Raw genomic sequence first — 17,034 nt, forward strand, 5'->3', positions numbered from 1 at the left:
ATAGTCTTTTTAAATCAGGGAAAAAAGCACACACCAAAAAAAATGTACCATGTTGAAGTGAAAAAGAAGTGTAACTGAGGAAAAGTTAACGGCCGATAAAAAAAAATTGCCAACATGTCATTATACACACGCAGTGGCAAAGAAAGAATGAGGCCTTTGCCTTTCTCTATTACTGCCAGATCTAAAAATATTACTGAGCCTTCTTCTTGTAAGGTCACTCGTGAGCAAGCAAGACCAAGTAATTTGCAGTCTAAAAGTGGTGCACAACTACTGTTACGCGGGAAAGCCGAGCTGCAAGAAAACAGTAAGGCCTTAGAGGATAATGTATGCTCTGAATCAGAAATGACACCAATCCCTGTGGAGAGTCCATCCACCAGTGGTATGTCTAATCGTGAGCATTCTGTTAGCGTACCCATAAAGAAGGGCCCTTTCAGCAGTTCAACTGATGTTTGCCTGAACAGCCCGAGTGTAGCTGGTGATACACAAATTGAGGATGCCACTTTGGAATTAGAAGAGGATGAGGGGGAGATTTGTGTAGGCGATGAGGGCGCTAATGATGATGTTGATGATGATGATGCAGACAGATACCAAATTGCCGTTCTCAGTTTCTATTTATATTCTAGATTATATAACGGCTGAATAGTTTTCTATTTTACTCCTAGTGGAGAGGAGATCTGATGCAGACAGATACCAAACTGCCTTTGTCCATTTCTTTTTATATTCTAATTCTACAGTCTATGCAGGCTGCTTTTTTTCTATTCAACTACAAGTGGAGGTCGGGGGAGGTCATAGACAGCCACCAAACTACCTTGGTCCAGTGGATCGGGGGGGGGGGGGCTGATGCAGACAGAAACCAAACTGCCTTTGTCCATTTCTTTATATATTTAACTATAAGTGTAGGGTGTAATATACACCCAAAGACGATGGCTGCATTGCCAATAGGCTAAGATGGAGAGGAAGACAATCGGGTTTGTGTGCAGAATTAAGGACGGCCTACCAGGGATTAAACTGTTTTCTTCCTAATTTATTAGCTTTAGAATTACCTTGCTTATCCAAGAAACAGGTGGAACACTAAATTAGGTTATTTTATGCCCAAAAACATTGATTTTTAAACAAAATTGCAAAAGAAAACCTAAACCAAAACCAAAACATGCAATGGCGGTTTGGCAAAACCAAAACCAAAACATGACGGTAATACAGATCCAAAACTAAAAACAAAACCAAAACACGGGGGTCAGTGAGCATCTCTACTGCATACATTGCTGTTTAATATCTGGAAATACTCTATGGTAAATCCTGTGTCTACTACAGCCTCTCTTACAAAGTCTTCTTCCAATGTCAAGCTATGTAACTTGTGATCTCCAACTGAGAAATACTGAACCGAACTCCACCGAACAAGATTAGATGGCCGCCTACTTTGATCATGGAAGACAATTTTTTAAGGTTTCTGCCACAAAAATGTGCTTTTTTGTGTTTAATTATTTATTGGATATCTGTAAAGCATCAATTATCAATTTATACAATGATATTTAAATAGGAAGCAAAGATGCAATTATCACACTGTTACAGAAAGCACTGATTGGTATAAAAGATGCAAAGTCTTTGACCTTAGAGCTTACAATCTATATGCCAAACATTTCAGTTATATATTAGTACATTTTTAGCTTGCATTTTATAATTTAAGTAATGAAGTACCAATGACCTTATTTTACATGCCCTTTTGTGAGTCATTATCAGTAATTTAACTCTCATATAGTTATCCTTTATTTCCTCTAAGATCATTATTAGTTCTTGCTAAAATTCCTGTTTACTCTGATCCTTAATCTAAAATAAACTGTGGAAAACTGTTTCATTTTCCCACCCACACCTGTTTTTTTTTTTTTTTTTATAAAACCTCTCTTACTTTGAGAGCCCTGAGACACCAAAGACTGCCATAGAGTATAATATCACTGCATACATTGCTGTTTAATATCTGGAGATCCTCTATGGTAAATCCTACGTCTGCTACAGCCTCTCTTACAAAGTCTTCTTCGAAATTTAAGCTATGTAACTTGTGATCTCCAACTGAGAAATACTGTACATTAAATCCTCCTATCAAGATTAGATGGCCGCCTACTTTGATCATGGAAGACAATTTTTTAAGGTTTCTGCAATAAGTATCTTTATCTTTGCTAATTTTTTGCACTAAAAACACACTCAGCAGACAGTCGGCTTTCTCCAGTACAAAGGGCTGAGTGGGGTTTTCTTGGCTAAGATCACATTTCATAATTTGTTTCATTTTTCTTCTTAGAGTTTCTTCTTTTTCCACCCACTTTTCACTGAAAAAGATAATCGAACAGTTAATGGATCATTTAACCTAAAATGCAATGCTTAATGGCTAATCACAGCAATGCAGAAAGATGTACCACTTCTATTCAATAACACACCCTCAGTGAAAAACACTCTCTGAAATAAACTTTTGTTTCATTGCATGAGGGACAGGCTCCATTGAGCAAACAGAGTTCACTTAATGCGCATGCGCCGATGTTTTGACACGCATGCGCAGTAAAGTCAACTCTGGTCTAAGAAGGGGAGGAGAATATAGCCTGCGAAGAGGATCCTCTCAAGCGGGACCGCACTCCATTGGAAAAGGTAAGTAATGCCATCCTGAGATGGCATTAAGCTTTCAGTACTAGCAGTGAAAAGCAAAGTTGGCTGCCTGTAAGATGGCAAATCTACTTCCAGATTGGCTTATTGACATTCAAATACCTACACAACCAAGATCCTGGGTACTTGGAGCAGCTTCAGATTCCCTAAACTCCCATTCGCTCACTTCCAGCCACAGATGAAGGACTACTAACAGTTTCATAAATATCCCATAATTCATTTGGTGGGTCGCTCTTTTAGCGTTTGCGGCTCCTCCTCTTTGGAACTCACTGCTTTGTACAGTCCACCAAGTCCTCACTCACACTTCAAAAACAGAATGAAGACTTTCTTGTTTATTGAAGCATTTTAATTAATGCCCCATATTTTATAAAAAACCCAAATGCTTAGCTCTCTTTTCTGCACTCTGCCAAACCTTTATATGCTTATTTTATATTATGTGTTTTTTAATCTGCATCTGTAAAGCGCTTTGAGTCCTATTGCGAGAAAAGCGCTATATAAATAAAATGATTGTTATTATTATTTTTATTAGTGTTTGTAAAATGAATGCACCAGACCTCACTTTACTTTAAGTAACTAAAGAAGACCACGGTACAATTTAGTTTACAAAAAAGCTAGAAACTACCGCATTGATTAGATCTACATGTGACACTTCTAGTGCATTATTGTTGTACATTTACAAATGTTTGCAAATGTGAACACACAAATTGTTTTCATACTGCAGATTTCCTGCTCCGAGGATGCTAAGTACTAATTAATTTGATGAGAAGTCTAAGATAATATGGGCGCTTAATAATACCTTAGAAATGGGTGAATTAAATGGATTGTTTCTGACTTGGGTTTCTACATCATTTAAGGCTGTGACCTGCAATTACACTGTACATTGATTTTAAGCTATGCTACATGATGATGATGATTTTTGGCACACGTATCACATGGTTATCCTGGTTATACAGTACAGTATACAACTGTTGCTACACATTTGGACTGCAATAAAACTGCCCATTTCAGCATGCAATGGGAACTATAGATGTATTTAGCATGTTCCTGATCAATACTATAAATATGTTGTAACTTGGCCCTCTCCCTGGTAGTCTTTCAGTGAGGTTTATTCAGCTGTTGTGTATGACAGTCACCTTATGATGATTAAGATAATAATGTCAGATTTTAATGTACTCATTCTACCAACCCGAGCACTATAGAGCAGAGCCGCAATGAGGGTGGTGCGGCCGGTGCGACCGCCCAGGGCGCAAAGCCATGGGGGCGCAATGGCCGATCGCAACTTGTACTGTGCAGCTAGCTATGTCTCCCTCTCCAAATCGCCCCACTCTCTTCCTGATATTCCCCCAGCTATGGAGGCAGGTTTAATTTTGCCACCCAGTGGTCCCAGTATAATGGACAAGGGTCTATAAAACCCTAAGATAAAAAAAATAATCAGACATATAGAATTTAAAATATACTGTGAGTTAAGAAAAGACCCCTTAAAACCAATGCCCCCCCCCATTATTCAAGTTTCTTACTTGAGTCGTTATAGTCCAAATGACTCCCCCCTCTGAAAAATCTCCTTAGAGAATTATCTACACTACAAACTGAAAATATGGAAATTGGTAGTCCCTGGGACAACCTGTTACCGCCAGCCTTTCACAAAGGCTTAGCATGAGAAAACATTTTGGATTTGTCAGATAGTGTAGGGTAGTGACTCTCACCACTGGTGTAGCAAGTCCAGAGGTTCCAAACTTGATAGCCAAACCGGCTTCCACAGCCTAACCATATCAGAATAGCCCCAGCACTTATCACTGCTGGGCTTGCAGCTTCTGGAAGGGTAGGATGGTGCCTACCTGCTGTGTTTTATTTTGGGAATTGCCTCCAGATTAATGTACAGAACTGTGCTGAACTGCCTAGGGCTTATGTTCACTATAGAAGGGCAATCCTGACTCATGGTCTTCCTGCTATAAAACCAGCATGGTTGAGGGCGTTGGGTGGAGGGAGCTGACTGTTTTTAAAAAATAGGTATATATTGTGTACAGTGCACTATGTATGGAAGTGTTTTTCTTAGTAAAAGCGATTAACCCCCAGATATCTTTGAGATGATATAGAATTCAAGTCATTTTGCAGAGGCCGAATGATTGGGCTTGGCAAGGAACACCCTATAAATGCACCATCTCTACCCTTTTATTACACGTCAATAATCACACTATGCATATAATTTCTGTAACTATGGGATGGCTAATTTTATGAAATTTATTTAAAATATTTTTTATTTAACCTATATTAAAACAATGCAGAAATATGATATGGGTTGTTCTTTACATGTTATAATAAAACATTCAGTTGTCTGTACATTAACATGTGACCTAATCTGAGAGTGACACTAATTTACCTGTTGCCTTCCATTTCCGGAAAAACCTCAGAGAGATGAGACCAGTCAAAAGCTTCCTCTTCTTTATTTATCCAGCTCTCCAGCTCTTTAATGCAGAAATCATTTGTTTCTAGAACAGTGATAGCCTTAAAAACTTCACAGATTGTCAACAGGTGGGAAATGATGGGTCCCATTGAAAAGTCAATCAATAGTCCACCTCTAAAATTACCTGTGAAAGCAAACAAATTCAAACATCAATATAAAAATACATAAAAGCCAAATTTTATTGAGTCGTAATTTTAAAATGTTTGTTTTTTATTTACTGGTAGTCGTACAAGAGAAATGATAGATAATATAAACTGTGAATTGTAATTTTTTGCATCGACTTAATGCACTCATGATCACATAATTTAACAAGCTGCACAAAACACTAAATAGACTCTGACCTCTTGCCCATGTGGCATTGAAATGTATGCTTGCTCTTATCACTGTGTTCATACACTGTTCATGCACTGTGTCAGGAGCCGTGGTCGCCGCGGGCACTGCCATGACTTACTGCCCCTGGTCCCTGGCGACCCGGCCTTCTCCATGATGACTGGGATGTCACTTCTGGTCTCGATGTCTCGGTTGCCTAGGCAACAACTGGGACGCTTGCTACTCCTTGCCGCCGCGCCCGGGCCAGCATTCAAAAAGCCGGGCTAGCGCAAGCAGGGCTGTTTAGTATCAGCCTGCTAGGGCTGATTAGTTCACCATGTTTTGCGACCCCGAGTCCTGGGCCTTCACCCTTCCATCAGCGAGTCCCTCTTTACAATCCGTGGATGCCTTCTTCCAGGCCCTTGGTCTGCTATATGATGACCCAGGCAGAGTAGCTTCAGCTGAGTCTCATCTTCGGGCGTTGAGGCAAGGACGTCGCTCTGCTGAAGAGTATTGTGCAGAATTCAGACAGTGGTCAACCGATAGTGAATGGAATGAGGCGGCACTTTGGAGTCAGTTCCGCTTATGCCTTATGGAACAAATCAAGGACTCCTTAGTACTGTACCCTACGCTAACCTCACTTGAAAGTTTGATGCAACTAGTTATTAAAATTGATCGCCGAATCATCTATACCTCCTTGCTTACCAATTAAGTCTTGTTCTACCTTTCTGGACACCCCTGAGCCCATGCAGTTGGGTGCTTACCGTGGGTTTCTACATGTATTGTGGTCAATTGGGCCACCTAGTTCGTACCTGCCCTATCAAATTGGGAAACGCCTAAACCTAAGCGCTGGTGAAGAGGTGCGATTGGGTTTCCAAATAATCTCTTCAGAAAATTCCTTGTTAGTCCCTGCACGCTTAATCTTCAGAGATCATTCTACAGATGAGTCGGCCTTCCTCGATAGTGGTGCAGCAGGTAACTTTCTGGATATCCACTTGGCTCAGACGCTGGGTATTCCTGGTATTAAGTTTGGATCGAGCATTACCGCCTGTGGCTTGTATGGTAACCCCTTGGTTGGGGGTTGAATACTGCTTCAGATGTTGGGGGAGTTGCCATTCTCTCCCAAAAGGATCCTCAGAGTAAGAAATTGCATCCCTGTGCTTACCTTTCCAGAAAATTTTCACCCGCTGAAATCAATTACAACATTGGAAATCGTGAATTGTTGGCCATCAAGTGGGCCTTTGAAGAGTGGCGGCACTGGTTAGAGGAAGCAACCCATGTCGTTACAATCTTCACTGACCACAAAAACCTCCAGTGTATTCAGACCATGAAAACCTTGAATCCCAGTAAGCCCGCTGGGCTTTGTTTTTTACTCAGTTTAATTTCATTATCACTTTCCCTCCATGTTCAAAAAACACCAAAGCCGATTCATTGTCCTGAAGTTTCATGGCATGTCATCCTCAGTCTCCTGATCCGCAACCTATTGTTCCTTTGTCCTCCATTCATGTCGCCCTAATTCAGGATCTTGGGGCCACTCTACGCCAGTTCCAAAAAAATGCTCCAGCTTAGACTCCTGCTAATAAATAATTTGTTCCGTCCATCTCTGAAAGTCAGCCCTCATGGAATGCCATAGCAATCGGTCGGCAGGTCATCCAGGAATCCATAAAACCATCGAAACTCTATCTTGCTGGGTTTGGTGGCCTACTTTATCTTCGGATGCAGTAAATTATGCTTGCCCGGAATGTGCTAGAGACAAGTCCTCTAAGGACCGTCCTTCTGGTCAATTGATGCCCTTACCTACCCCAGGTAAACCTTGGACACATCTCTCGATGGACTTCATAATCGATCTTCCATGGTCCTTTGGTCATAACACCATCTGGGTGGTCGTTGATCGTTTCAGCAAAATGGCCTACTTCGTACCATTATCCAAGTTACCGAATGCGGAACTCTTGGCCACGATGTTCATTTCACACGTTTTCCGTCTCCACGGTTTCCAGGAAGACATTGTCTCGGATCAAGGGTCTCAGTTTATAGTTCCGTTTTGGAGGGTCTTCTGCAATTCGCTTGGAATTAAAGTCAGTCTGTCATCAGCTTACTACCCACAATCGAATGGTTAGACAGAAAGAACTAACCAAACTCTAGAACAATTTCTGCACATTTATATATCCAAATTTCATGACAACTGGTTCTCTCTGTTACCGTGGGCAGAGTTTGCATATGATAATTCCTGAAATTCTGCAACTGGTACATCCCCTTTCTTCTGTAACTTTGGGTTCCATCTAAAAGCAAACTCTTTTTTCTCTGTCGGTGATGCCGGGACTTCTGCCTTAGCATCTCGGCTAAAGTCCATTCAGAAAAAAGTACACTCTTCACAACGTCAAGCCTCCTGCAGGTCCAAATCCCTCGCTGATCGTCACAGTGGTCCTTGTCTATTAAAAGTGGGTGATTAAGTCTGGCTGACAATTCAGAACATCAGATTGAGGCAACCATGTAAGAAACTAGGACCTCAATTTATTGGACCTTTTACAATTGAGAAGAAAATTAATCCTGTGGCATTCAGACTTAAACTTCCACAATCCTTAAGAATTCCTAGCACCTTTCATTGCTCTCTTCTGAAGAAGGTGGATCCTCCCAGCAAGTTCAATCGTCCCTCTTCATATAGGCCTCGGCCTCTTCTTGTAAATGGAGAGCATGAGTTTGTCGTGGAAAAAATTCTTGACACCAAAAAAGGTTCAAGCTCGGACCCAGTTTCTGGTGCATTGGAGGGGTTACTATCAGGAGCTGTGGTGGCCGCGGCACCGCATCGACTCACTGCCCCTGGTCTCTGGCGTCCCGGCCGTCTCCATGATGACCGGGATGTCACTTCTGGTCTCCACGCCCCGGTTGCCTAGGCAACAACCGGGACGCCTGCTACTCCCTACTGCCGGTCCCGGCTAGCTGTCAAACAGCCGGGCTGTTTAGTATCAGCCTTCTAGGGCTGATTAGTTCCCACCAGCACTTCTAATATAATAGGCTACTCCTGGGGATACTTGCAGGGCTTTGCCCTGATTGGCTGTCAGTAATATTTAAGGCAGTGAAAACTGAGCCTCACTGATGGTTATAGCGTACTGTTCCAGTTTACTACCTGCTACTATGCTGTGTTGGTGTTTAAGCTTGGATTGCTTTCCCGTGTATGACCTCTGCCTGTTCCTGGACTCTGAACCTTTGCCTGTGACGCTGAGCTTCTGCCTGTACCCGGACACTGAACCTTTGCCTGTGCCCCTGACCCAGCTTGTACCAGACGTCTCCACCTGTGCTCTGTCAGGCTAGTCAAACACTATCATATCTGCCCAGTCCGCAGACCTCTGGCCTATCTCTAATCCGTGTATTACCTCCTGTACCTGAGCGCTACCGTTTGGCCATAAACTTGTACTACACTGAGTGTAAGTCCTGGGGGCATCCGAGTACCTGTGAGCATAACCAGTCTCTACGGGAAAGGCGGCTGCTATAGGTAGAGACCTCTTCTGCTTAGTTCTACAAGTTTATGCCGCACTGGTTGCCATAACACAATGTTAACAGTAGAATATGTAATGCTTATTACTAGCTTACATGTATTGATTATATGTAAAAGTTTGGATTTATATCATAAGGGGACAAGGGAATTAAAGCAATTTTCAGCCATCACCCTCGAGAAACTCCCTGTACATGTTGTTTTTCTGGCCCGGGACTGCGCTTTTGCAGATGCTTCTTTAAGCCTCAGTCATTTCCCTGGATGGGAACCTTTGAAAAGACCCTTAAACATATGGTGATAGTATTCCTCTCTGTTATAGTATGGAAGGATAGTGACAATATGGGGAAAAGCAGGGTTTATTTTCAAATGTAATTTAGTATATTATATATGCACTGTATCTTGCGGGTCTGTCCAGAGAGGATGCATTTTCTTCTGCTTCCAAATATCTCTCTTTAACACCACTGTTGGCTTCTACAAGTGGCCAAATACATTTACTTGTTGCATCTAACTTGATATTGTTTTTCTCAACTTTGCACAGTTTCTGATTTCTATAACACTCTTCCCTTTGTCAGACCATCATCTCATCAAAATGTTCTGGACACTGCCAAACAAAACACCTCCAATCTCTCATCTCTGCTCAGGCTTCTAAACTCATATGTCTCTTTAACACATTTAAATCATTTTCAAGTCTCCCACACCAACCCCTCTGAACATCATCACTTCCCCAGATCTTGCTGCTACTTTTAATATTAACCAGGTTTGATTTAAAATGGAGTCCTCTTCCCCGAGCAATAGCCTGCTCATTTCCTATCTTGTACGCTCCTGCATCCTCTCTTTGTTTGATCTCACACATAACAATGAAGTCTCAAACCATTTATCCTCCCATTCTATCACCTGTCCACTTATACTCTTACAAATCAGTTAATCGCTATCTCTTGTTCTCATCTCAAACTTTATTAACTTCTGTAATCTCTTCTTTTCCACTCATATCTTTACATCATAATTCAAGCATGTGGTTATAACGCTCAGGCTGGGTTCACATTACAGGGTTTTCAGCCGACTATTGGTTCAACCTAGCGATAAACGACAATTTGGGCCAATGTCGTATTAGTGTGTATATAGTTGAATGACAGCCGTTCCAGAGTACCGATCGTCGTTTCATTTGATTGTGCAACAGGACAATAAATATTGTTCCAACCGCCTTCCGATCCTGCAGTGTGTATGCACTGATACGACTGTCTACCCAGAGAGAGTGTTAGAAATCTGCCCCGGTGTCTGTGTTGTTAAATGTAGAGAGTGCTGAAGGTGGACTAATTCATCCGTTCATTCTGAGACTGAATATTTTGTTTCAGAGTCACAGAAGCTAACGGAATTTATAATGACATTGGGGAAAAGTCAAAGCTTATTTTCTGACAGGGAGTTAAGTATTGAATGAATATTGTGCTGTCATTCTTTAAACAACTGCACCGCTATAGGACCAGATGAAGAGCACAGATCTGAAGGTAAGTTGTGTATAGTGTGTACGCATGTATCGGTAAACTGGAACTTCAGTGGTTTGTAAAATAATTAGTGATAGCAAATTGATAGAAAGTGTTTGTAGTGTGTACCCAGCATTATTGTGAAAAAAAGCTAATTATGACACAAAACTCCCTTAGATTACCATCAATATCTCTGCTACCATGACCCTACAAGCTTCTTTGATAGACTTGCTTTCACTTGCCTCCCAGGCGTCCTCTCTTCACACAACCTCATGGATCTAAAAAGAAGAGGACAATGAGGAGGAGAGGAGAGTGCATCCTCTTAATTGGTGGACAGAGATGATGGAAGTGTGTAACAATGATAAGACTGACTCGGAAATAGATTAGCAACCATGGTCACATTCTCCGCTTACTCTGCCAACGCTGCGCCCCTGCTCCTGTATCTCAAAAATATGACCTTCCATTACACAATGCTGACATACTGACAATTACCAATTCATGTATTTACCTGAAGCCTGCAGTTTCTGAAGCTCTTTCATAGGAAATATTACCAGCTCCTCAAGAATTGCCCTTTCAGTAGTTGGTGAACAATATGTACAGAGAATATCTTTTGCATCAAACTCATGTACATGATAGTACTTAAGACAGCTGGGGTCCATCCTGACACTGTAGAGTCTTATGATAATAATGTCCCTGGATAGCAGGTATAAATACACCTGAATATGAGCAGACCTTAAACATAATGAGTTACAAGTAAATATGACTTTAGTCACAAGTTAGTCAGAGGTAAATTGCAACTTGCTATAGGCATGTGAAACTAATTATTAATATAATAACTGTTTATTTAAAGATGTAAAAGGATAGCCACAGTGCCAGGGGTAAAACGATAATATTAAAATTCTATCTTGTGTTTGGGTTACACTCTGCTGTGGATTTGTACCATTTGCTCTATATTTGCAAGCAAAATGATGACTTGTGATATTGGCAGTTCTCGTTATACTGTAAAATATTGTCTTTGCATAAAACATCAAATAAAAATGAGTCTTGGGGGTAAATGTATTAAGCTGCAGGTTTCCGGTGAGTTTGAAAAGTGGAGATGTTGCCTATAGAAGCCAGTTGGATTCTAGCTGTCATTTATTTAGTACACAAACCAAAATATATCACCTGGCGCTAAACCAACATTTCCACACTTGATATTGAATCAACAAACGCAGCTGTATAGGGATAGTGTTATATCCACAAATAAAGAGTTCTAAACAAAAAGATATATACAGTGCTGAAAGAAGATTTCAAATAGTAAGCAATAAATTGTAAATTCCTACTTTGATGCTCAACATAGATTCAACCAAATAATTATAAAAGCATTCTAATAATTATAAAAAATACACATTCCCATATCTATAGAAATAGTATGTAAATTAAAATAGGATAATGATACATATTTCGAACAAAACATACTGATTTAATTTATTAACCTATTTCAAAAAACCGTAGGAAAGGCTTTCCAGTTTAAAAGACACCTTAGTTTGCCTCTTAGTACTGGCCATATTTTCCACACCCCTCTTATTGATACCAATCATAAAACTCAATTGTCTCATTAAGACCCTCATGAAACAAAGTCTGTAGCCTAAAAATCCACATAGCCTCACTATGACACAGTTTGTTGTATCTATCACCCTCCCTGGGAGTGATATCAAATATCTTGAAATGCTCCATGTACAAATTGGCATAGCTCAGAGCAAACCTGGTGCCCATGGCCGTCCCCATAATTTGCAGGTACATTGTGGAATCAAAGGAAAAATAATTATGTGTCAAAATAAATTTTATTGCCCCTAGAAGAAAGTCATTATGTTTAACTGAGGTTTGTTCGTGTTTCTTTAATACCTCTTCAATACCTTATAGTGTATGGGTATAAAGGGCCTGCACATCAATACTCAAAAATAACATGCCTGGTTTCCATTCAATATGTTGTATCAATTCAAGAATATGTATAGTGTCCCTATATAGGTTTTTTGAGTGATCACATACTTCTAAAGATAATAATCAACATAAAAAGTGATTGGATGTAGGTGAACCTATCTCGGAAATGATAGATCTTCCAGGTGGATGATTAAGCGACTTATGAATTTTCGGTAAATAATATAAAAATTGGAATAATAGGGTGTTTAGAAAACAGTAAACCAAATTCATCGTTTGTAATAACACCTTCAAACAACGCACTATGTAAGAGAGATTTCAATTGTTCTTGAAATATTTTAGTAGGATCAATCTTTAATACACAATAAGAAGTAGAAACATTTAACTGACGCATGGCCTCCTTAACATAGTCGGACTTATCCAGTAAAATGACTCCCCCTCCCTTGTCAGCCTGTTTGATCACAAGAGATAAATACACCTGAATATGAGCAGACCTTAAACATAATGAGTTACAAGTAAATATAACTTTAGTCACAAGTTAGTCACAGGTAAATTGCATTTTGCTATAGGCATGTGAAACTAATTATTAATATAATAGCTGTTTATTTAAAGATATTTAAGGATAGCTACAGTGCCAGGGGTAAAATGATAATATGAAATATCTATCTGTGTTTGGGTTACACTCTGCTGTGGATTTGTACCAGTTACTCTGTATTTACAAGAAAAATGATGACGTGATACAAAAAAATAAAACTGTGTCTAGGGGGTAAATATATCAAGCTGCGAGTTTCCGTTGGGTTTGAAAAGTGGAGATGTTGCCTATAGCAACCAGTCAGATTCTAGCTGTCATTTATTTAGTACATTCTACAACAGGGATGTCCAACCTTTTAGCTCCCCTGGGCCACATTGGAAGACGACGAGTTGGTTTGGGCCGCACATAAGATACACTAACAGTAACGATAGCTGATCATCCAAAAAACCATAGAAAACATAGTTAACATATATATATGAGAAAAAAAGTGAGATATATATATATATATATATATATATATATATATATATCTATATCACTTTTTTTTCAAATCCCCCTATACTTACCTTTCAATCGCCCTGTTCAAAAAATCCTCTCTAGTTATTATACTATAATCACTTTTTGTATTGTTTCGCTGCAATATCAATAAAGTGCATTTAAGCCAGGCATTGTATATCAGGGTGCCCTGACCAGGCCTGCGGTACCTGACATATACACCACTGTGACCCCAAATTGTCACCTGTTTTGCTAATTACAACACTATGTTAGTTAAGGGATAACAACTTATAATGGGCCAAAGAGAATAATATATAATGCCCCATTAGTATTACAAGTAGAAGTATGTAGCAGGGAGATAAGGTCCATGATGCTCCAGGACCAGGTGACTTTTATTCACTGGTCAGTGTCCCTTGAAATAATAAAAAAAATCCCCCTTAACTTACCTTTTAATCGGCTTGTTCTCCTGTCCTCTTTTCTTGTTTTCTCCAATTCTGTGCTGCTGATTGTTCTTCTCGCATGGGTGACTCCTCTGTGCTGCGCTCCGCAATGGGTGTTGGGCGTGATGACATCACGCCCGACATTCACTGTGAGCACCGCATGGAGGAGGAGACAAGGTAGGGAGCCGGAGTACCAGCTGACGTGACTGCGTGACCGCAAGGTAAGTAGTTTCTTTTCTTTTTTTTCAGGATTTTTTTTCCCATTAACAGTGCTGCCCCCTTGCCACAACCAAAACTCCTTCTGGGCCACATTTACTGACGTGCTGGGCCGCATGCGGGCCGCGGGCCGCGGGTTGGACAACCCTGTTCTACAAAATGATAGGTAGAATTTGATGGGTTGCTACAGCCAACATCTCCACTTTTCAAACCCACCGGAAACTTTCTGCTTGATAGATTTACAATAGAGGGTTTGGTGAGCGCTCCTCTACTAGAGTTAGAGAAAGAGGCTGCTTGAGGGGAAAAGGATATACAGGGTAGTTCCGACCCTTAAATAGATAGTTTAGAATGGTCTCCCCGTAGCGCACAGAGAAGTGACAAAGATGTAGAATAAGGTATAATGTTTAATAAAACACAATAGCAAACACAATAGCAATACTATGCATGATATGCAAGGTGGCAAACTGGAGGCATATGCATAGTAACAATAAACATAATGATGACATTGGCTCAAAACCTAGATCAGCAATAATCCTCTGAAATTGGACATGGAGGTCCCAGGAAACTGAGCTGTTTGGGAGAGTCCCAATTAATAAAATGTTTGTCCAAGATGTGATAGATTCACAGTCTCTATGCCAATATATAGGTAGTATTCCGTATATACTAAATGCATATGCATAAACACAATACAGGAGTATGACAATGACTCCAAAACCTAAATCAGCATTGATCCTAGATTTATGGACGCGGAGGTCCCAGGAAGCTGAAATGGTAAAATGAGTCTCATTGACAAGAGTAGTCCAAGATGTGATGAGTTCACAGTCTCTGAGTTAGTAAATTCCGTATAAAGAAGTGTGTGTAGTTGGACACCGTATTAAGTAACAGGGTGTGTTTTTTTTAGAAATTGGACAACTAGTCTTCATATTTCTTTTTATCAACACACCCTGTTGCTCTTTTACAGGTTCCAGTTGAAATTGCCATAAAATTAGCTTACTAGTCAGTAGATGCAGCAAAAATCTCTCTTTGATGTTTAATCCTCTAATGCAATTCATTACAAACATGTGACTTCTTCACTATAGTTTGAGTTGTGCATAGCTAACCCAGATGTATGCCTGGCATAAGTACTACTCTTTTAGAGCTGACCACATCTTGCAATGCATTGACCTAATACACATAGGTTGTTCCCAATTGGACAGCGGTTTACGGAATATGCTGGCGCTATATAAATAGATGATTATGATGAAGCATGATTTTATTGTATGTCTTTTTCTTTGCACGTTCTATGCCCAAATATGTCCAACCATAAATGTCCCTCTTTTTGTCTTCGACAGACTCAGACTGACCATTTAATTTACCATAGAATTCTTCATAGTTTACGTTATTGTGTATTGTCCCACTGGCATTTTTCACATTTTATTTTGTTACATCATGGAATCAAAATAGATTGACTCTAAATCTGATTTCAATTATCTACAAATAAAACACAGGCAATAACTGATGACATATGCAATATCTCTAGAGTTACATGAGATTGGATGGAGACTGCTGGTTTACAGCAATTTTCAAATTATTCCACAGATTATTGATGGGATTGAGGTCTAGCTTTTTTTTATTGTATTTAAGCCATTCCAAAGTGTCCTTTGCTGTATTTTTCTGGCCATTGTTTTGATGCAATATAAATCTTCTCCCAAGTCCTGGGTCTCTTACAGACTACAGCCAGTTTTCCTCCAAAACGTGACTATATCATGCTCAATCCATTTTTCCTTTCACAGAGGTGAAGTGTAGCCACTGCGTTGTTAGCAATTGACACTGGCTTCAATGAGACATGTTTTTATTGTATAACTTGGACTAAAAGCAAACTATTGATTAATTGCTTTTGTACCCAAATGCAATTTTATTTAATTAGCCCTATATTGTCCTTGAATTGATATGCAACATTAGGCTAGAGACAAAAAGAGTAAAAAGTTAAATCTTGGCCTCACCAGACTATACAATCGTCCTCTACTTATTATGTCCTTCTTTAAGTCCCTCATTTCTTCTCAGTCCTCCAATCCCCGCCGCCTCTTTGCCACCTTTACCTCGCTACTCTCTCCCCCCCCTCTGTCCCGCCTTCCCTCTCCGCTTCTGACTTCGCCACCTTTTTCTCTTCCAAAATTGAGGCCATCAGACTGAACATCTCTTCTTCCCCTTCTCCAGCCACCCTTATTGCTTCTCCTCCCTCCAACAACCAACTTTGGTGCTCCTTTTGCCCCACAACAGGCGAAGAAGTCCGCTCTCTTATTGGTTCCTCCCCACCCTCTACCTGTCCTCTCGACCCCATCCCCTCTCACCTCCTTCGCTCTCTCTCCCCCACTGCCTGTTCTTATCTCGCACACCTATTCAACTTATCACTCTCCTCTGGTGTTGTCCCCTCCTCTTTTAAACACGCTCTTATCTCTCCTTTCCTCAAAAAACCCAATCTGGACCCCTCCTCTCTTGCTAATTATCGCCCTATCTCACTACTACCCTATGCCTCCAAATTACTTGAGCGGATTGTCTGCAGCCGCCTCGCCAAACACCTCTCTGACCATTTCCTCCTCGACCTTCCAATCCGGCTACCGTCCCCAACACTCCACCGAAACTGCCCTTGCCAAGGTTACTAATGACCTCCTATTGGCTAAGTCCAAGGGTCACTTCTCCCTACTCATCCTCCTCGACCTCTCTGCAGCCTTCGACACCGTGGACCACCCCCTCCTGCTGCAAACTCTGCTCTCTCTCGGCCTCTCTGGTTCTGTCCATGCCTGGTTCACCTCATACCTCGCCAACCGCTCCTTCTCTGTATCCACGTCTGGTTCTTCCTCCTCCCTCTACCCTCTCCCTGTAGGAGTCCCGCAAGGCTCTGTTCTCGGCCCGTTACTCTTCTCGCTCTATACCTCCTCCATTGGTGCTCTCATCTCCTCCTTCGGTCTTCAGTATCACCTTTATGCTGATGACATTCAGCTCTACATCTCTTCTCCTGATCTTTCTTCCACCCTCCTCTCTTGTGTATCTGACTGTCTCTCTGCCATCTC

The 17,034-nt window shown here is 40.7% G+C and overlaps 1 protein-coding gene across 1 annotated transcript; it reads right to left on the reverse strand.

Moving 5' to 3' along the window:
• Positions 1 to 1,776: 1,776 nt before the first annotated feature.
• LOC142107794 (nicotinamide N-methyltransferase-like) lies at positions 1,777 to 11,043 on the reverse strand. The gene is made up of 3 exons (XM_075191413.1): positions 10,893 to 11,043; positions 5,024 to 5,231; positions 1,777 to 2,318 (listed from the first exon to the last, which is right to left on the reverse strand). Exons 1-3 carry the CDS (start codon positions 11,041 to 11,043, stop codon positions 1,886 to 1,888), a joined length of 792 nt encoding a protein of 263 aa, XP_075047514.1. The 3' UTR covers positions 1,777 to 1,885.
• Between the last annotated feature and the right edge of the window lie 5,991 nt (positions 11,044 to 17,034).

Source organism: Mixophyes fleayi, chromosome 11 (genome assembly GCF_038048845.1).
Source record: "Mixophyes fleayi isolate aMixFle1 chromosome 11, aMixFle1.hap1, whole genome shotgun sequence".
NCBI classification, from domain to species: Eukaryota; Metazoa; Chordata; class Amphibia; order Anura; family Limnodynastidae; genus Mixophyes; species Mixophyes fleayi.

Bases quoted from the DNA above. Each gene is read 5' to 3' on its own strand.
- LOC142107794 (XM_075191413.1), bottom strand. From the start codon at position 11,043: ATGGACCCCAGCTGTCTTAAGTACTATCATGTACATGAGTTTGATGCA. The intron at 5,232-10,892 runs GTAAATACATGA...TTGCTTTCACAG, and splicing joins TCAGAAACTGCAGGCTTCAG to GTAATTTTAGAGGTGGACTA. The intron at 2,319-5,023 runs GTAAATTAGTGT...TATCTTTTTCAG, and splicing joins CCGGAAATGGAAGGCAACAG to TGAAAAGTGGGTGGAAAAAG.